The sequence below is a fragment of the Lycium ferocissimum genome, chromosome 2, assembly GCF_029784015.1.
Source record: "Lycium ferocissimum isolate CSIRO_LF1 chromosome 2, AGI_CSIRO_Lferr_CH_V1, whole genome shotgun sequence".
Taxonomy (NCBI): Eukaryota; Viridiplantae; Streptophyta; class Magnoliopsida; order Solanales; family Solanaceae; genus Lycium; species Lycium ferocissimum.
This window is the reverse complement of record NC_081343.1, coordinates 11,002,785-11,025,134: the sequence shown is the minus strand read 5'-3', so window position 1 is coordinate 11,025,134 and position 22,350 is coordinate 11,002,785. Positions and strand designations below refer to the sequence as shown.

Below are 22,350 nucleotides of genomic sequence, written 5' to 3'. Positions count from 1 at the left end.
ACTCGCCCCAAACGCCCAGACGTACGCCCCGAATTGCTGGGCGTACGCCTTTTGAGACTTTCGCCTCGAACCATCGCCCCGGGGCATTTTTGATACGCCCCGCCCCGAGGCTAGCCCCGGGGCTCGCCCGGAAAACGCCTTTTAAAACACTGATAAAAAATACACTGAAGACCGCAATTTTGGATTGAATGAAGATATAAAGAATCAACGCCATCAAAGAAAATCAGCAATCAATCAAGCTCTAACCTTATTCTTAAAAAAAGGATCAATCAGAATGAGATCTCGTGGGTTTCCTTTCTTTGTCCCAGTCAAGACATCAAGCACGAAGACTATTTAGGCCTCACACAATGAAGAACAAAAACATACATTCTTTCTAAACCATTCTCAAAGTTTCTTTGTTCTAATCCAGAAACATTGTAACTCTCGAGAGAGTCCGGAACCAAAATAACCCCAAAAAAAAGGGTATAAATCAAAATACCCCAGGAAAAAAAACAGGTACAAAAGTACCTTTAACGCATGAAAATCATGCGTTAAAGGTCTTAACGGAGACGGACCCGTTAAGTCCTTTAACGCATGATTTTCATGCGTTATTGGATGGTTCTGTTTTTTTTTTCTTTTTTTTTTTCCTTTTTCCTTTCTTTTACACTTTTTTACATACTTTAGCCATTGATTAATCATGCTTCGAGACTCCAAAACTTGAATATTTTGTATAGAACCTGATATTTTTTTCTCCGTACAATAATGTAGGCCCAATACATCAAGGATACATAGACGTTCGGATAGTCATTTTAGGGGTTGAAAAGGTACCCGAAGTAAGTTTTGTTTGAAAAAACTGAGTGTTTTTTCCATACTTTGACCAACGATTAGTCGTGTGTCAAGATTCCGAAACGTCAACATTTTATATAGAACCTGATATTTTTTGCTGCATACAATAATGTAGGCCCAATACATCAAGGATACATAGACGTTCGGATAGTCATTTTAGGGGTTGAAAAGGTGCCCGAAGTAAGTTTTGTTTGAAAAAACTTAGTGTTTTTTCCATACTTTGACCAATGATTAGTCGTGTGTCGGGACTCAAAACGTCAACATTTTATATAGAACCGATATTTTTTCTGCGTACAATAATGTAGGCCCAATACATCAAGGATACGTAGACGTTCGGATAGTCATTTTAGGGGTTGAAAAGGTGTCCGAAGTAAGTTTTGTTTGAAAAAACTTAGTGTTTTTTCCATACTTTGACCAACGATTAGTCGTGTGTCAAGACTCCGAAACGTCAATATTTTATATAGAACCTGATATTTTTTTCTGCGTACAATAATGTAGGCCCAATACATCAAGGATACGTAGACGTTCGGATAGTCATTTTAGGGGTTGAAAAGGTGCCCGAAGTAAGTTTTGTTTGAAAAAACTTAGTGTTTTTTTCATACTTTGACCAACGATTAGTCGTGTGTCAGGACTCCGAAACGTCAATATTTTATATAGAACCTGATATTTTTTTCTGCGTACAATAATATAGGCCCAATGCATCAAGGATACGTAAACGTTCGGATAGTCATTTTAGGGGTTGAAAAGGTGCCCGAATTAAGTTTTGTTTGAAAAAACCTAAGTGTTTTTTCCATACTTTGACCAACGATTAGTCGTGTGTCAAGACTCCGAAACATCAATATTTTATATAGAACCTGATATTTTTTTGTGCGTACATTAATGTAGGCCCAATACATCAAGGATACGCATACGTTCGGATAGTCATTTTAGGGGTTGAAAAGGTACCCGAAGTAAGTTTTGTTTGAAAAAACTTATTGTTTTTTCCATACTTTGACCAACGATTAGTCGTGTGTCAAGACTCTGATATTTTTTTCTGCGTACAATAATGTAGGCCCAATACATCAAGGATACGTGGACGTTCGGATAGTCATTTTAGGGGTTGAAAAGGTGCCCGAAGTAAGTTTTGTTTGAAAAAACTTAGTGTTTTTTCCATACTTTGACCAACGATTAGTCGTGTGTCAAGACTCTGAAACGTCAATATTTTATATAGAACCTATTTGTTTCTGCGTACAATAATGTAGGCCCAATACATCAAGGATACGTAGACGTTCGGATAGTCATTTTAGGGGTTGAAAAGGCGCCCGAAGTAAGTTTTGTTTGAAAAAACTTAGTGTTTTTTCCATACTTTGACCAACGATTAGTCGTGTGTCAAGGATCCGAAACGTCAATCTTTTATATAGAACCTGATATTTTTTTTCTGCGTACAATAATGTAGGCCCAATACATCAAGGATACGTAGACGTTCGGATAGTCATTTTAGGGGTTGAAAAGGTGCCCGAAGTAAGTTTTGTTTGAAAAAACTTAGTGTTTTTTCCATACTTTGACCAACGATTAGTCGTGTGTCAAGACTCAAACGACAATATTTTATATAGAACACCGATATTTTTTTCGCGTACAATAATGTAGGCCCAATACATCAAGGATACGTAGACGTTCGGATAGTCATTTTAGGGGTTGAAAAGGTGCCCGAAGTAAGTTTTGTTTGAAAAAACTTAGTGTTTTTTCCATACTTTGACCAACGATTAGTCGTGTGTCAGGACTCCGAAACGTCAACATTTTATATAGAACCTGATATTTTTTTCTGCGTACAATAATGTAGGCCCAATACATCAAGGATACGTAGACGTTCGGATAGTCATTTTAGGGGTTGAAAAGGTGCCCGAAGTAAGTTTTGTTTGAAAAAACTTAGTGTTTTTTCCGTACTTTGACCAACGATTAGTCGTGTGAATTGGACTAGGATTCACACTGAATTCAAACCAGTATAAAATATTGAAAGTAACTTTACGTTCTGCATAATTACATTCTGAAAATTACTTGTCTTTATCTTATTGATTATCTAGATAGTCGACTTAAAAATGAAAAATATTATAATTCACACCTCCCCCCCCCCCCCCCCCCCCCGCCCCGACCTCCTCCAAGGCCTCTTGCACTTTCATCCTTGCCTCCACATTGTCTTCCAAAAGAATCCAAAAACTCAACAACTGTTTTAAATGTTGTTTAATATTATGTAATTGTCATGTCTTAATACTAGAGGAATGTGGCCGACACCCAATACCTTAAACTTCCATTGGACAAATTGCTAAACTTAGGAGCCATGATAAATAGTGCATGTGGCATAAGTAATCATTCATATCTATAGAATATAACATAAAACTCATTGTCTTTCAACACATATTCAACTTCATACTTTAATCGTGAAATGCATAGAGAGTATTATCTTGAACATAATTGATAAGCTGGTACTTTATCAATTTATCTATATTTTTTGCTTTATCAATGCATAGAGTATTATCTTCATACTTTATTTTGTTATATTTTTATAGAAAAAAATGGAGCACTCATTGTGGTCTTTAGTATGTTACATTTTTTATATGTTGGAGAAAGTTATGAAAAAAATTACAAGTCAAAAGCAAGCTAAATTGATTTAGGAAAAAAAAAACTATACTCGGTAACAGAGGTCCGCTGTGGTGAGTAGATGATTCTGTTAATGAAGTCAATGTAAAAGTAGACCTCATGAAAGCAAGGTCTAATCCCGTGATTGCAGAGTCAACAGTTTGATCAAAGCTCGCTTTAGCGAGGTCAGATCAAGTTAGCGTAAGTGTTGCTAGGGGTGTTCATGGTTCGGTTTGGGTAGGTTATTGGTTAAAACCATAACCAAACCAATTTAGTCGGTTTTTAAATGTCTAAAACCATAACCAAACCAAGTAAAATAATAATCACCGGTTTGGTTATTGTCGGTTTGGTTCGGTTTTTCAATTTATGACTAGCCGTGACAATTCAAATATTCTCTCTCTACATTCTTCAAATTTCTTATGAAGCTCTTTTTTCCTCACGGCCCACAAGGGCGAACTTTCTTTGCGTATATGAGGAAAAGACATCATGAATGTAAAATGAAAAGAGATAGTAGGATTTTTACTTTTTACCTTATGCTTACGACTTATTAGAGTTGGGCTTGATTGTTGGACTTGGACATATTCTTTTAAGACATGGGCCTTAAAAATAAGTAGACCAAAATTAAATTAATAATTAAAAGGTATAAAATATCTTTAATTATTTATGAAAAGTTAATATTATACATATAAATAATTATAAATTTTATGTATATAATTATCGGTTTGGTTCGGTTATTTATTCGGTTATTTTTTACTATAACCATAACCAAACCAAATATTATCGGTTTTTCAAATTTAAAACCAAACCAAATGTCGATTTTTTTATTCGGTTTGGTTAAATTTTCGGTTTGGCTTTGGTTTTAACCAAAACTGTGAACAGCCCTAAGTGTTGCCAAAGTTAAACACCTGTGTTTGCAAGGTTTTGTTCCACAATAGCGAGTAAGGTAAAGATTTTCTGAAATTTTAAATCCATTTGATTTCCCATAATTGTGGAAGACTCTGTCTTGCACAGTTTTTGAAGGTGATTTTTGACATAACGCCTTGGAGACTTCTACTACCATATAAATACAGAGGGTGCACAATTTGTTGATTATCTTTGATTGGAAACAAGCATTGGGAGCAAGGATTCATCCACCTATAGTTTAGGATTCAAGCTTTGGAGCTATATTTTAAGAATTTCTTAACGTTTCTACTCGATTCTTTAGTTCCGTGATTTGTATTGAATATTTGTGGTGCATTTGGTTTTATTTTCAGATTTTGGACATGTTAGTAAGGATACTTTCATGACAAGGTTTTAGATTAATTTCATATATCTATTTTATTAACTACTTTCTTTGGCCCAATTTACATGACACTTTTTTGTTTTTCGAGATTGGAACTTGTGGCTGGATTGAATTTTTTGCGATGGAAATGCACTCTTCCCCCGATTTTCCAACCTCGGGAGATGGCTTAATGTTAAGAAAAAATCTCTTGCAGGAAGGTTGGCCAGAGATTTCTTATTCAAACTTTATAAACTTTAACCGATTTTATAATGTATTTTTTCATCATTGACATGATAAACATTGTAGCTTAATTACTTTTTGTATAGTTTTTCAATATCTAAATTTTTATTTAAAATATAAAGTTGACCTATTCCAATATAGCTTTAAAGATTAGTCAAATTGACTCTCGGGAAACGAAAGATGCCACAAAAATTGAGAGGGAGGGAGTAATTACTTGCTATTTGTCAATGGATATCTTGTTTATTTGATTAATCTTTTTTTTTTTTTTATACTGATTCTCTAAGGGAATAGCTAACCTTAGGACATCCCTATTTACCTTGAAGTATCTTGGCATATTGGGATAGCAAATCAGGGTTGAACATAGATTAACTGACAAGATTCTAAGTTAGTCAAGCGTTAATAAACCTAGTCTAGTAATAGAGGCTAGGGATGTTTCATTCATGATTGTAGTCCTAAACTAGAATGTGCTTGATTCTACTTCATTTGATTTGGGAAAATGAACTAAATTAAACTCGCTAATTTGTTGGAAAATAATTAGTGGGTAGTCAAAAATCTATTTATTGTTAGAAAACACTAATTGGAAACATTGACCTAGGATTAGTTTAGTGGGTTTTAGACAAGACATTGGATTAGACCTGAATTGTAGAACTCCTAGGCTTCAAAGTCCGTTGTCTTTCCTTTCTTATGATCTATGGATCATTTTACTCGCTTTCTAACTTATGTTTAGTTTTAGTAAGATTTAGTAACCAAAGTTGTTGAAATGTTTGACATTACATAAGAGGTTATAATTCTTTTACTAGCTTAGTCGTCCTAGTATTGCTCTATGTGGGATTCAATCACACCATTCAAAGTTATTCTATTTGCATGGACCATTTAATCTGTCTTTTTAGGAGCATAATTGAGCAAAATTAATTGTAAAACTTACACAAATAGCTACCTTTTAATAGGTTCTAACAATTTATAGCTATAAGTTGCAAAATTACAATTCGTAACTGCTTTTGTTGTATTTCTGGTCATTTTCGCGTTTTCGAAATACAGCGAAATACAACGAAATACAAAATCGTTGTTGAGTCTGGTCATTTTCGCGTTTTTGAAATACAACGAAATAAAAAAAAAAATCGTTGTTGAGTCTGGTCATTTTCGCGTTTTTGAAATACAGCGAAATACAACGAAATAAAAAAAAATCGCTGTTGAGTCTGGTCATATTCGCGTTTTCGAAATACAGCGAAATACAACGAAATACAAAATCGCTGTTGAGTATAAAACGGTTGTATACACGGAAAATAGGTGTGAAAATGACTGTATACACTGAAAATACACTTGGTGGGCATGAAGCTAAAACGGCAAAAACTTATGGATTAAGGGGCGGCACATTTAATTAAAAAAGGTGGAGTAGCTACGAAATGTAAATTTTGAATAATATAGCTACTAAACTTAAATATTAAAAAAGGTAGTTACTATCTATAATTAAATCTTAGGAGTAGCTATGGCAAGTAAAAATTCCAAATTAATTAGCATGGTTGTCAGGGAACAATTGAAATATTAGGTTAGTCTAGGAAGTATGTCAAGCTGCTTTGATCCAAACGATACTCGTCAAGTTTTTTGGTTTATTTGATTTTCATGTGTTCACTTTGCTTCTTTTATTTTCTTAGTTCACTTTTTGTGAGTTTAATTTATTTTTGTGTCCCTTGTTTGTGATGGCATCTTGGAATAAAAAATGGGTGGATGGTGGTTATTCTTATTTTTGCGATTCTTCTTGTTAGTTTGGTGCACCATAACGATTCACGAGAACCGGCAGGTGTTGAATTGAATCATACCAAAAAAAATTTAACACTGAGCCGTTTGGACATGGTTTCAAATCATGTTTGAATATGTAATTTGGATATCTTAAGTTGTATTTTCTCATATAGACATAAGAACCCACAAGTTGTGGAAACTATCAAAACATTCTAATTCTCATACAATCTTACCAAATAAGCAAGTCATAGTTCATAATAAAATTAATACGCTACTAGAAGGCCTTTCTAAAAAATACAACATCAATTGATCAAACTTTAGTTCAATAAAAACGAAAATTTAACATGAATAGTAATGTAACTACTCTTTAATATAATCCTCCCACATGGTAGACATAAATAAAGGTTGGTGGAAGTTAATGAGGTTGGTAAATGGTTGGTGGGAGTAATTGTTAAAAATATTTACCAACTTATGCGTCTTTTTTTATAAAATATAAACTTATGGGTCAAGTTTTATATTTAAATTTTTTGAAACCATGGTTTGAAACCCCAAATCATGCCTTTTTGGATGATTTGATTTGGGGTTCCAAACCATGGTTTGAAACCATGAGATGAAATGCATGTCCAAAAGCTAGTTTCTATCTCATGATTTCAAACCGCATGTCCAAATGCCTACTTAAAATTTGCATAACCCAACTATTGCACCAGGTCCCTGTGTATGTAATTCAACAAACAGAAACAATAAAGTGCAAAAATAATAAGAACATGGGACTTTTATGTGGAAAAACACCAGTGATTTAACTCCAAACTACACTACACATAAGTGATCTAAAAATTCAGATTGCAAAATCCTTGCAATCTAAGACTTATTGTTGAACGTTGACATAATTGTCACACAACTACCACACTCCCTTCAAGTCACACTGACTTGACACAACAATTGCTCTTCACCACAAGAACGTATAACAACAGCACAACAGTTCTTCACTACAAAAACTTACGACTCCACAACTGTTCGTTTCAACAAGAACTTTCAGCAACCTAATAATATTTCTCAAATGCAGATGGTTACAATTGAAAGTCTAATACAATTGAACTAGGACTAAACTAGATGCATAAACACATTACATAAGGACTAGAGTCTTAACCTGGTTCTTCACTCTCAATTCGTACCTTTCAAAAACAATGAATCGCTTGAAAGCTCTAGGACTTTTTTCTCTCTCAATATGGGTGAATGATGATTTCCTACAAAGAGTATACAGTGTATACTAATATATGGACATATACTATTCCGTTAGTAAGAAAATAGAAAAGAAAATCATATATTTTGGGAAACTGTTTCAAGTAAGGAGATCAGATCCAAATCAAAGTCCTTTACCAGAAAGGATTCCTCAAACATTGTCTTTCCAAAAATATCTCCAACCACACATAATTCTTTTCCAACTCAAAAACTATGGAAAGATTTTGTAAATATCCTACAATATATTGTACGAATAATATAGGAGATACGTACGTAATTTTTTTCACATATTTTTCTAAAATATCTCGCATAAAATCTTAACACAAATACACTTATCAGCCTGGAAGACACAAGCAGTAAGAACCTGATACTTAGCATATTTCCTTCACAGAGTAAATCATGTTTCCCAAAATAAATGTATAAGGGTATATAAACAATGTTGCGGAAAAAAAAAAAGGACTATTTGGGGTGTAAACTTAAAATATGGCTACAGGAGTACAAAGTATTGTGTTGGAATGTATATTTTTTAAATTTCCTTCGATTTTATTAGCTAAAAGTACGAAATTGGATAACTATACTATTACAAACCTCTTCAGTATTATTCAGCTAAGTTTTAAACATTTAACAGTATCCTATATAAATTGATAATTCCCCACTCCTATATTTGAATTCTTTTGATATTTAGGTCAAAACTTACTAAAGTTGGTTAATTTGATCCTCAATTCAGCTTCTCTTATTTCAATATGGTCTTACCAAGTGGTTCAAGTTCCAGTTCAATATAAATGGGTTAGTATCCAAACTATAAGAACAAGATAATTTGCAGCAGAAACACTTCAATGCAAAATGTGACGAGGAAACAAGACAAAATTTTGTAATATTCTTTCGCCAAGTTGGACCAGAACCTCAAGATTAATATTTACAAAAGCCGGAGAAAACGGACTGAGAACAGGTCAGCTTTCGAATTAAACTTGTATTAACTTTGACTTAGTGGTTAAGCAAAATGGCTGTTTCCTCATTGTTACCACTTACCAGCACAGAAAGCAGCTTCAATTGCTACAACAGCTATAAATTTAGTGTCAGTCATCTACACTTGTTCTATTATTCTACCTTCTCCTGTTCTACAATCTCCTGTTTTACGTTCTCCAATGGTGGGGCATACAAGTGAAGAGAATCAAGACTGCAAAATCACCAGGGAAAGCATGTCAGCAGAAAAAAAGGAACTTACATCTGGGACCATGAGCTTAGCAAGAAGACAGCATATCACCTTTAACAATTATGAGCATTCTAATAACGTTGCAAGGTTGTGTGCTTGTGTATTACCAGCTACAACCCCAAAGAGAGGGTCATAGCTACGAAGGGGAATGGATAACGGAAGGAAGAATGGAGAAGTGAGGTAAGGATAGAAGACGGTAAGGGGTGGGGACAGACAGGAGAAAAGTGAAAGATGGGGAAATTTGGGGGGAAGATTTACTGCATCAACTGAAAGTAGGACAACAACAACATACCCAGTGAAACCCCACAATGTGGGGTCTGGGGAGGGTAAGTGTACACAGACCTTACCCCCACCTTGGGAGGTAGGGAGGCTGTTTTCGAAAAACAGCCTCAGCTCAAGAGAAAACAAGACAAAAGAGTCAGATACGGACAAGCATATCAGAGTAATGCGAAAATAAGAAATAACAAATAACAAGAGCGAAGAAGTCATGATAAAACAATCTGGAAAGACACGACCCAACAAATACAAGCAGAAATCAAAGGGCAATAAACGATAGAGCAAAACTACGACCACTAGTGCGAAAGAATAAGTGAGACTACCTACTAGCCTTACTAGCCTTCTATCCTAATCTGAGTCCTCCACAACCTCCTATCTAAGGTCATGTCCTCGGTAAGCTGAAAGTAGGACATAGGGCCAAAACATACGTGAAGGAAGAAGAAAGGGGAAATGGCGAACGGGATGGTCAGGTCAAAGAGTAGAATGTTAAACCAAAGAATAAAGGTCGGATGTGCAACTTTAGATAACAATTCTAAGAATCTGTTTAGCTTTTGATGTAATGTTGAGTTTGATTACAGTATGGCCTTATCGAGTAAAACAACATGTTGAGTTGTATTGCATCAGGGTTACTTGCTTTAATAAAGAATAGGGTTATGGTTTGTGTTATTAGACTCAGTTGAGTTCATAAATCAATAGTAAAAAATTTATGACAAACCTGCAGTTTTGAGGAACTCTCCATGAAAATGCTAATGATCTCTTCAGCGTTGGTGGCAAAGACAAGAAGTTTTTCCAATCTTGAAGCAAGACTCTAAGATCATGAAGTTTACTTTCCATCCCAAAACAGCAATTAGCATGCATTGTACATACTTCATTCAAATCTTTGCTCGGTTCACAAAATCCACCAAAATATGTTGTATCCAAGAATCTCATTTTGAGATCAATATCAATAATGAATGAATCATACTTTATATTGTTAAGAACATCTTGATCGTGCAAATCCGGGTACGTTTCTCGTGAGGTATACCAGAACTTGTAGAACTCAATAGATCTATTATTTGACCTCACAAACAAGAAGCCACCATTAGGTCTATTCTCCACGTCTTCAGGGTTTCCTAAGAAATGATCACACGCTATCTGAAAATCTGCATCCTCGTAGAAGTGAGGAAATGGATTTCTGAACCACATGACATCAGCATCCTAGGAGAAAGAACCAATGAATTGTTTGAGTATCGCCATGCATGGGACAACGGAATTGCTACTCTAAACTGGGCTGCATCAGAAATTGCTCAATACATGCAAGTTAATGAGCAGATTTATTCAAGCAATTAATGATGATCCTTCAGTGAGAAATCACAAATGATGCCAAAGATGAGCAGCATAAACAGTGCACATGATATTACAGAATCAGAACTATGCTACGGCTCTTTCAAGCTTGTACATGTAGGGGTCATTTGGTTGATGGGTTTGGAATAATTAATCACCACACAAAATTCCGCATGTGATAATACATTATTTGGTTGGCTCTATTAGAAAAATAAAAATGGCGTGCGCGAATGCAGAATTTGTTTGAAGTTAAATAATACCAGCATTAAATTATGTGGAAGTCTATATATTATTTTATGCATGATAGAATATGAAACAAGAATATGTGTATTAGCAACGGGGGGATTAACTATTTAAAGACAAAAATGCAATTTTTATGTAAGTATGTATAATAATTTCTTCATCATTAATCACCGCATAACAATGACTTCATAATTACAACAACAACAACAACATACCCAATGTAATCCCACAAGTGGGGTCCGGGGAGGGTAGAGTGTATGCAAACCTTACCCCTACCTTGGGAGGTAGAGAGATTTCCAAAAGACCCTCGGCTCAAGAGAAAACATAACAAAAAAGGTCAGACAAGGATTGATGAAAGTAAAGAAGCCATGGCAAAGTATTATAGATAAGCATTATGAAGAAAAGCAACAGTTACTGCAACAAACTAATACGATAATCGAAGTACAAGAGACAATGGATAGTAACAGGAGATCGAAGGACAAGAAACTACAAAGATAATACGACGCCTACTAGCATGGAAGGATACACGAGACAACGCTCTACTACCTGCTTACCTTCTATCCTAATCCGCGTTCTCCACAACCTCTTATCTAAGGTCATGTCCTCACTAGTTGCAACTACGTCATGTCCTGCCTAATCACTTCTCCCCAATACTTCTTCAGCCTATCTCCACCTCTCCTGAAAGCATCCATAGCCAACCTCTCACACCTCCGCACTGGGGTCTCCATGCATCTCCTCTGTACATGCCGGAATCATCTCAGTCTCTCTTCCCGCATCTTGTCCTCCACCGAGGCCACTCCCACCTTGTTCCGGATAACTTCATTTCTAATCCTATCCTTCCTAGGATGCCTACATATCCATCGCAATATCCTCATTTTCGCAACCTTCATCTTTTGGATGTGAGATTTCTTGACTAGCCAACACTCTGCCCCATACAACATAGTAGGTCTAACTACCACTCTTTTGAACTTGCCATTAAGTTTTGGTGACACCTTCTTATCACACAAGACTCCAAAGGCGAGCATCCATTTCATCCATGCCACCCCAATACGGTTGCGACATCATCGTCAATCTCCTCATTTCCTTGGATAATGGACCCAAGATACTTAAAACTTCCTCGCTTTTGGATGGCTTGTGTCTCAAGCCTCACTTCCACACCCTCCTCATGCGCTACGTCACTGAACTTGCAGTCCAATTATTCCCCACATAAACAATCCCAAAGATTAGAATCCCCGCATAACTAGTATATGAACTAAACAACCCCTTAGAAGGGTTTACAAATGAGATTGAAGAATATATATAACTTAATCAGGTTGGCCACAGAGTAGCTAGACAAGATGAACCTTGAGAACAAGCTCAAAGATAGATAAAGATGATCTTTCATTGTAGCAATCCTTATTAATCATGCTTGAGAAGAATAGTAGAGCGCACGAATTCAGTAGTAGTTTACTGCGGATGAACCAATCCTCATAGATAATGTTTGATATTTGGTAAATTGAGCTGGCAAGCTCCACCTTGTGAGCATGCTGATCTTCCTTTTAAGACTGGCAGCCAATGCTTCCAAACGAAGTCTGCACCAGTTGCTCATAGGGCTGGCATGTGAACAACTAAAGGAGACACCAGGAGGAAAGCACATCAGAAGTAAAAAAGGATCTTTGCACTGCATTGTGCTAGGCAATCCTATACCGTGGACCATCATCGAAAAGAAATTTGCTAGCATCTCGAGGTAATACCACCCATTTTGTTTCAGCTCTCTTTAGCATAAAGAAGAGAGAAGAAAGCATTGTCAAAGGGATAATGATTGGCCTGCCAGTCGAGGGGTGGCCTAACCAGACTTCTGGTGTATCCCCCCTTATTTCTCTATTACTTTTTGTATTTCAACATTATTCACAAGTTTGGCCTTAATTTTAGTTGGAAAATTCCATCTTTTCCTCCAAGTATACTCCTCGTTAGTTAATGAAATAAATTTTGTGTGCCAAAAGTAGATGTTTAGAACTTTTATTACTTTGACGCAGAGGCAAATTAATTGTTACATGACCACTTGGCTCGAACTCTTGACTCATTATATGCAATTCAAAATTGTTGTAGCCACAAGCCAACTTCCTAGGTGTCCCACTCAAAAGCCTGATAAACCTCTAAAGAAAAACTACATCACAAACTAAACCACTTACACACCAGCGATCTCAAAAATAGGTTTTTATTTATTTATTTAAAAAAAAAAAACATAACATCTTTCAAATGAAGTTCTCAATGATCCTGCAAAATGCTACCTAAAATCCAGCAAAGAAAATATCTCAAAGACAAGTACCATTCTTCGCATGTCCCCAAGGAAAAAAAAAAAAAAAAGATGAATCTTTTCCAGTCCTGGGCAGTTGTCAAGTAAGAAAACATGAAACCTCGTCTAACTTGTGAAATTGATGGCTATTCAAATACCTAAATGGTAGTCAAGAAGTGACTCCAGGCTGTATATTTCCACAAAACCATTAGAAACAAACTATGCATGCCATGGTAGTCTGACAAAGCAGTGCTACCGATGCTAAGGAAACCAAGCAATCAAATCATTTCAGTATCAGAAACTAGAAGACTTTTACCAATTAAGTCCTGAAATGCATTTTGTTTTTATCCAAAAAAAAAAAATTACCATCAAAAGCTCTTCTTGCTTTGTCGCTACTAGATAAGTGGAATAACTTGATAAGGAGACAAAAAGATCATGCTATAAAACCCAACATGGAATAACTTAATAAGAGACAACAACGATCATGCTATAAAGCCCAACCTTTTGTACTATAATATATTAAACTATTGTAAGATTTCTTCAAAAGTCAATAGCCAAAACAAATATAAGTAGGACAACTGAAGTGATGATAATATGAGTATTAGAATGCATACCGTGAAGACAAAGTTGTATCCCATTTCAAGAACATCCTTTAAGAAGTCGATCCTTCTCCACATCATCTTTAAGTAGTCATGGGTCATGAAATAAGCCTCCTTGGAAAAGTCAACCCCTTCACTTACTAGTGCATAGCAATGAGTATGTACAGCCAAGCACCGGGAAAATGCCTTCTCATCAAGGGCAATAATCACTAAATGATTCAAAAGCTCACGGGTGTGATTGCCAATTCTAAAGCTTTCAAGAAAGAGATCAAGAACAGAATCTGGAGCAGCCCAGGCTTCATTTAAGGTTGTTAAAATCACAGTTCTATCCGCCATAGCAGCATCTTTCAAAACCTTTTCAAGCTTATGCTCCTCAGTGTCCTGAACCCATAAAGGATTTTACATGAGATAAACAATATGAATACTTTCTAACAATGACCTAAATCAATAGAACATCCGTTATCACTCTTTGAATACATTTTGCTTTCTGCTAATGTCTCATCTCACCAATGGTACCAATATATAGATAATTCTGTTTTGTGAAACGGTAAAGAGTTCTGTATTTGTTCCTAACCTAAGCCCTACTAGCTAGTGTAGGCTTCTTTAAGAAACCTTAAGAAAAAACTGATAATTTCTTAAGCTCTTGTTCTACCATTATAAGGGGGAAGAAGAAAAGAAATCTTAAGCAAAACACACTCAGAAGCCATAGTTAAAATTCCTAATAAAAGAATTTTATATCGTATTTATTGAGTTGGATGTCATGACAAAAAGTCTATCAAATCGTTAAGTGAGGATAATTATCACTAATCTAATTCGTAAAGGCTCGTGCATAGTTATAGAAATTCATGTTAGGGAGAAGAGCTAATTTCAGTAACTAATTACTTTTGCATCTGACTGTTGAAATAAATTGAACTGGACATGAAAGGTTCACAGTATGTCTTACTATTTAAAACAATTCTTTTATTAACTACTGAACTGAAGAAAAATTACATAATATTTTCAAGCAAAGCAGCTGATTTCTTCTAGAGTCTCTTTAAGAAAATTGAATTTTTTACTAAGAGTGGAGCCAATCGTAAACAGAATATAGCGCCAGTACAATGCTAGAAAATGATTCCAGCCATTCAAATCCCACTACAATCAAAAACTTGAGGTAATTTCCCAATATGCAGAAGCCAGCCGAAGTTAATTTAGACTCGTCACAGGATGAAAAAGTTGAGTTAGGTACATCCTGGCACCAGATGCCATTCTAATTATTAAAAAATGATCAAAATTACACCTGAATTATAACTTCTTTGCGAGTTTCACACCCCAACTATCAATTGTTCTTTTTTCCTACCTGACTTTGTATTAAAACGAACCTAGTTGAATAGTTGGTGATAGTTTAAGTAGGAAAAGGGAACAGCTAATAGTTGGCTTAGTCAACTTGGAGGTGTGTTTTAATATATGGATAGTGATAGTTCAGGTAGGTCCGTAGGAAAAGAGAATAAATGATAGTTGAGATAAAAGTAACAATTCAATTAAATGTGCATTGTCAGATATCACAATAATGACTAAAACTAGAATGTATCAATAATTGAGGGACAATTTTGTACAATGTGAAATGAGGGGAAAGTATTAGTACTGACCAAGGGAAGGGGGGAGTGATCAGCAGGGAGGAAGAAGAAAACACGAGATGCATGTGAGCTGAGAGAGTCAGGGATCTTGAATCCAACTGTTTCACCCCCTCTGTAAAGGACGAAACAAGATAAAGAAGCCGCAACTAATAACAGCGCCACCGTCCCGACACGGCGAAGGACCAAAACGGAATTAGCAGCAGCGGCGGCAGCACTAGTAGCACAATCACACGGCAATAAATCAGGTAACATCTCCGTAATCAAATCCGCCAGCACCGAAGAAGAAGAAGACAAGTAAGAATGGCAATTGAAAATGGATCTCATAAGGAAGTAATTGAAGGCGTATTTCTCGGCAATGGGAATGGATCATAGTCGTTGAACAGAGAGAGAGAAATGGGGAAATTTTGTGAATTTGAATTTATTGTTCAAGAGAGAGAGACAGACATAAGCTAGTTAAAGCTTGGCTCTAATAAGCTTCGGACCGACATGGATGTGGGATTTGGGCGGGGATGGCAAAAACAAGTTTGTAAACGTACAAATGGTTAGTTTCATTACCCATTGTAACGCTACTGTATACTCCGTTTTGTCTCATATTATTTGTCCAACTGTTTCAAATTATTTATATTTATAGTTGTAGAAATTTAATACGAAATAATTTATTTTTTTCATTTTACCTTGCAATTATTGTTTTTGAAGACTACAAACAATTCAATTATGGATGATGTTATGATTTTATAAATATCAAAGAAGGATAAAATAATTAAAAAATCCTCTTAATTAATGTTCCTTAAGAGACGTGTAAAAGAGAATCACGACAAATAATTTGAGACGGAGAAAGTATATTGCACTAATAATATTTTTAAGATTAGGATGTCTTGAATTTAATATAACTATTCAGACACTATTTTTAGATTTAGGTATTACTCTCGCCTTTCATTTTTACTTGTCCTATATACTAAAAATAAATATTCACTTTTATTTGTCCGGTTTGGAAAATCAAAAAATAATTTATCATTTCATACCTATTTTATCCTTACTATTTTACCCTTGATAGGAGGACGTGGAGGTAGTTGAGGTTCTTTCCCGATGTACTATTCTTCAATTTTCGCATTCTTAAATTCCTATTACTAGTTGTTTCTTTAGCCTCGCTTGTTTTATTCTTAGTTTTTTTAGACTATTACCTTGATGTTGCTTATGCTTGTTGCTACTACTTACTGCCTCCTTTTTCACCTTTCTTTGAGCTGAGGGTCTTTTGGAAACAACCTCTCTACCTTTGGAAGATAAGGGTAAAGTTTGTGTACACTCTACCCTCTCCAGATCAACTTGTGAGATCACACTGGGTTGTTGTACTATTTATTATTGAGTTGAAAACTTCAAGAAATTGTTAGTGGTTGCACAACTTCTATAGTATGTTTGACTGATTTCAACCACTAGGTGACTTATTAATAATTAGGGGTGATATAGTAAAAATTTCATTTTATTTATGATTTTTTAAGGGGTGTGTCAAGTCAAGACAAAACAATTGTGGACAGAGGGATTAAATAACTAAAACTGTTTATTTTTTCAAAGATTTGAGTGTCTCAAATTTAGGTATGTTTGCACGTAACAAAGATAAAACTAAAATAAAATATTAATAAGGAATTATATCAATAAAATTTTGGGAAAATATTTATTTGCAATAAAATTTCAATATATGGAAAACATAAACTGTATCCATAGACAAAATATGAAGAAACAGGAATATTTATTAATAAAGAATGCTGGTACAATTCTGTATATCCCCTTGATTATTCTCTTCTAATCTTTTCTTCGTAATTTGAGGGTCGTTAGTAGCGTACTTCTCGAACATAGGATGACCTCCTTGTGATGTATTTGATCTCCAAGAACGTCGAACAGTTTGGTAAAGACAGTATTTGATGCCTTGATCTCTTTGTGAATATCCCAGAGATTTCTGGGATTTCCGATATGTACTTTCAAGAAAATATGTGTCCCTTTATATAGACATGAGCTAGAATTTAGGGTAAAATAACCTTCAAGAAATCCTAGCGGACCTTAGAGTTGAAGATGGATTGGGCTCGTCTTGTAAAGTCCTATTTTAAATCCAGTAAAATTTTAATGTCTACAAATGCCCCCTACTTCAAGGTTTGTTGGAGTGTATTCTTGTCGAAACTCTGAAGTACCCATAAAAATGGAGCTTCAATCTTTGTACTTTTGTAGCTCCAAATTCTCCAGATCTGATTTGTGACAGAAGAGATGAAGGGCAGATTTGGTCCCACTAGGCGTGCCAATTTGTTTGGAACAAATTTTCAAGTGATAGAAAGAACTGCAAATCACAAATAAAATATAATATAATGAAACAGGAACATTTTATTAATAAACACCACGGGTACAATTCTGTATATCCACTTGATTCTTCTCTCCTAATCTTTTCTCCGTAATTCGAGGATCGTTAATAACGTATTTCTCGAACGTAGGATGAACTCCTTATGATGTATTTGATCTCCAAGAACGTCAGATATTTTGATAAAGGCAGTATTTGATGTCTTGATCTCTTCGTGGATATCCCTGAGATTTTTGAGATGTATTTTCAAGGGAATATGTGTCCCTTTATATAGTGTGATCTAGGGTTTAAGGTAGAGTAACCTCCAAGAAATCCTAGCGGACCTTAGAAGTTGAAGATGGATTGGACTCATCTTGTAGAGTCCTATTTAAATTCAAATTTTGATGTCTACAAATGCCCCTACTTCAAGGTTTGTTGGATTGTAGACTTGTCGAAACTCAAAAACGAGACTTGAAGTATTCATAAAAATGGAGCTTCCGCTTTGCAGTTTTGTAGCTCCGGAATTTGCAGATCTGATTTGTAAGAGAATAGATGAAGGGAAAATTTGATCTTATTGGGCATGTCAAAATTTGTATACAACAAATTTCGAGTCGAGAAAAATAATAATCAATACAGGAAAATTGAGTAACAGAATGTAGTATTTGATTTCAAATATGATGAGTGTTACAATCTCTATATAATCCTCTAATTCTTCCAATAAAAAGATAAACTATGTTGAACCTGAATTTGATTTAGATTTAAGGGCCTAAGTAGCTTGATCTTGAATCTTAGTCGTTACATTTGGATTTGATTTATTTGCCACGAGCAAGTAGCTTGATCTTGAACTCCTTGATATTTGTCCTTGTTCTTAGTCTTGAACTTGATTGCCTGAGAGCTTCAACCTGTAGCTTGTAGAGAAATATGTGCATTTGATCCACGAGCTCTCTTCTTAGTTCTTGTTCTCGATTCTCTGCCCTTTATGAGTTATGAGGACCCCTATTTATAGTTTTAGGAGTGTAGCTGTGCGATTTGATTAGTTTGTTTGAATTGACCAATCACATTCATCTGGTGGAATTTGATTGGTCAAAGCATGTCATCGGCACACTTGACATGAATTCATTGACTTTATTAATTTGACTGGGTTGTCACCTCATTTGACACGTGGCATGAGCCTGGATTTTAAGATGGGCTAATAGCTATTTGGACGTTGGGCTATTAAAGTGGGCTCATCATTTGGAGCAGAATTAAATGGACTAGCCCAGTGCATTTAAGATTAGATGATTAGTTCAATCATATTAGCCATATTATTCGAACTATTTTCTTGAATTTAATATAGTACAAATTAATTTATGAATTTTAAAAAATAAAATTTCATCACTTATAATCTTAACTGAAACAAAATTACATAAAATGAACATTTTATATCTGATACAATTATTTGATATGCCTGAACAACAAAAGAAATCATGTATATCAGTATAAAAGGATCACTATGTCAAAATGTAAGCATTAAATTTTTTAAATCAACATTTAACTAATCTTGTTAATTAAAATTATGCTCCCAAATAATAAAATCAAAACGATTTGGACCGGGCTATTCTTATGTACTCTCAGAATTGGGTTCGTACAGCAACTACGCGGGAAGGTAATGTAGCTGAATAAATAAATCAACACAATTATTTTTCACGTGGAAAACTCCTTGCTAAAGGGAGGCAAAAACCACGACCTATCTATTATAGGACTTTTCTCAACTTCACTAAACACGAATAGTTTAAAGGTTTACAAATTTCCTTGTAAGACCTACAGGAATTGTTCCCTAACAACCCCGCCTCTACCCACTTATACAATAATCTATCTCGAGACAATGTCCAGTCAAGAGATCCCTTATAACTCAATAACCAACGAAACACCTATTACACAATACTTGCAAAGGTAAATAGATGGAACCATAATAGAACCTAACTATAACAACTATATAACTTAATGATAAATCTTGATGAGCTCCGGTGCTTCGTTGATACATAGTTGGCTCTTCTTGAGACTAAGTGTTGCAACTGCTCACTATGCCTCTCATTGGAATATAGTGATTGTGGTTAAGTTCTAAAGTTTGTTCGTGTTGTATATATATATATATAGGAGTAGATGCCACCTTTGAATTGTTGAATCCAGCCAAGTTTTGGTTTTATTAATTGTACCCGAAAACCAAACCATCTTTGACTTGGATCCTCCTTCTTTCCTTGTATGTGTACTTGCTATTCCTTCTCTTTCTGCAATGCCAATTTCACGTGTCCAACTTATGGTAAGGATTCCATAAAGTTAAACTTCGAATCCTCATTAAAAAGGAATCAGCACCATCCCATTCTCTTAGTTGGTTATGAAATTTCTTGGTTGACAGTCTCCTATGCTGCAGGGATACGGATTACTTCCTTTGAGCTGTTCCTCTGAATGTTGTGACTGCTTCACTGAATCCTTATAAATCTATCTGGATATCTAGTTCTTTGAATGTTTCCTTATATATCCCTTCAATGCCATTAGGTACATTATCTGTCAAATCATCAAAGTTTTAATATAAGCTCATCATCTATCGTTGAGCCATCAGCTACTCACCAAAAACTTGTTCCAATTTAAACACGTAAATATAATACTTTTCGAACAGCTAGCTACGAAACAATCACATCAAACTCTAGCATACAAACTTTGGAAAGTATTTCAAAAAACTAAAATTTTAAACTTTCAAATATATTTGGAAAAAATAGCATGTGCCCAACATATGCAAGACTCATTATCCCGACAAGACTTTTTCTACACAATGTTCAACACTCATTTCTGACTACTCTGACTCCATTATGGTTCACCTCCGGATGACCAACTCTTGAATTGAGCGATCCATTACTAGCATAGCAAATGATTGAACTCCACGGAGGATCGACGATGTGAACTGCTAGGGGGTGCATGTGTGTGCGAGAGAGTTGAAATATTTGAAAGTAAGAAAGTCAATTTTCAAAATCCTAATTATATATGGAAAGTCAATTTTCAAAATCCTAATTATATATGCTCCCACTTTGCAACAAAAGGATGTTATATTAAAAGCAAGAAGGCCATACGCTCCTTTCTCTCTACTAATTCCATGCAAACCCTAGGAGCCGTCGTCTAATCTCATGGCCACCACGGCCACTGGTCAGCCACCACCGGTGGTTGGCCAGTTTTCTTCTATCCCCTTTTCATCTATACAAACTGCTCCTAATCTCGTAGATGCTTCTAAACCAAAATATAATGATCTTTTCAAACCTACAACCCTAAATCTCATGCAAAACCCTACTAGTACGTCCAATATTCCTATGAAGAAGGTTTCCTTTATTAATGGTACTCCAGTGTTACGTTGGACTCAAAAGAAAGTTGATGAAATGGAAATATTGGAGAACCTTATGCTGTTATAGGAAAGTTTTCAAATGGTTGGCCATCACTGGAGGAATTGAGAATCATCATTCCCATATAATGTGGCTTGAAAGAAAAATGTGACATTGGTTTGTTTCGATCTAGGCACATTTTAATCCGATTATCTCTTATGGAGGACTTCATTAAGTTGTGTTCCAAGGGTTCTTATTATTTACAAGCCAAAGATGGGTTCTCATATCAGATGAGAACATTGATATATGACTCTAAGTTCAGGATTGATGAAGAAACTTCGAAGGTAATAGGTTGGATATCTTTTCCCAATCTAATGCCAACTTATTTTTGTAAAGAGTCATTGTTTTCACTTGCTACTGCTATTGGAAGTCCTTTGCAACTAGATCTTGCTACCATTGATCGTACAAGGCCTAGTTGTGCTCGTGTCAAAGTGTTGGTAGATTTATTATCATATTTACCTCAATTTGTTAACATGGAAATCAAAGATGAGAAGACAAAGGAGATTAGTGTGATTAAAGTTAAGATTCACTATGACTATCTTTCAAAATACTGTGGAGAATGTAGATTGCAAGGGCATAATATTGATGAATGTTGGCATACTCACCCTGAACTTTATGAGGAGGAGGTGGTACAAAGAGGAGAGGTGTCTGCGGATGATAGAAAGGATATGCATGGTGTGGAGGATGCTGGTATTAAATATAGAGATAAAGGGAAAGCAGTTGTGAAAACCCATGCAAACAAGGTGGAGGCACTGTGAATGCTGCAGACCAGCAACAAAAGAAGAAGAAAAATGTTACTTATAATAGAAGGAGATTTAATGCTAGATTTTTGTCAAGTGGTAGAATAGTTGGGGATCCAGGAAACTGGAATATTATGAAGGATAATAGAAACTTTGCAATACAAGGTCAAGAAGGTGTTGGGAATGAAAAGGAGAATGATCAGCAACAGCTGGTGGAAAATTCATCTATGGTTATCCACAACAAGTTTGATGCACTACAAAAAGATGATCAAATAGAATAGGCCAACAAAGAGGAGATTAACAACAAAGAAGAGGAGGATCTACCCAAAGTCAAGCAGGGAAGTTCTATTGTAGTTGATGTTGTACAAATGAAGATTCCCGGAATGAACAAGGAAAATAGGAATGTGATTGAGAAAGAGAAAGCTG

General features: G+C 35.3%; 1 protein-coding gene and 1 long non-coding RNA gene across 2 annotated transcripts; one reads left to right on the top strand and one right to left on the bottom strand.

Moving 5' to 3' along the window:
* Positions 1-2,965: 2,965 nt before the first annotated feature.
* On the top strand, positions 2,966-4,530 carry LOC132047947 (uncharacterized). Its single transcript, XR_009412854.1, has 2 exons — positions 2,966-3,655; positions 4,336-4,530. It is a non-coding gene; the product is annotated as an uncharacterized LOC132047947 (long non-coding RNA).
* A 4,231-nt stretch (positions 4,531-8,761) lies between these two features.
* LOC132033689 (uncharacterized protein At4g15970-like) lies at positions 8,762-15,997 on the bottom strand. Its single transcript, XM_059423741.1, has 4 exons — positions 15,470-15,997; positions 13,860-14,225; positions 10,120-10,601; positions 8,762-9,092 (listed from the first exon to the last, which is right to left on the bottom strand). Exons 1-4 carry the CDS (start codon positions 15,779-15,781, stop codon positions 9,014-9,016), a joined length of 1,239 nt encoding a protein of 412 aa, XP_059279724.1. The 5' UTR covers positions 15,782-15,997; the 3' UTR covers positions 8,762-9,013.
* Between the last annotated feature and the right edge of the window lie 6,353 nt (positions 15,998-22,350).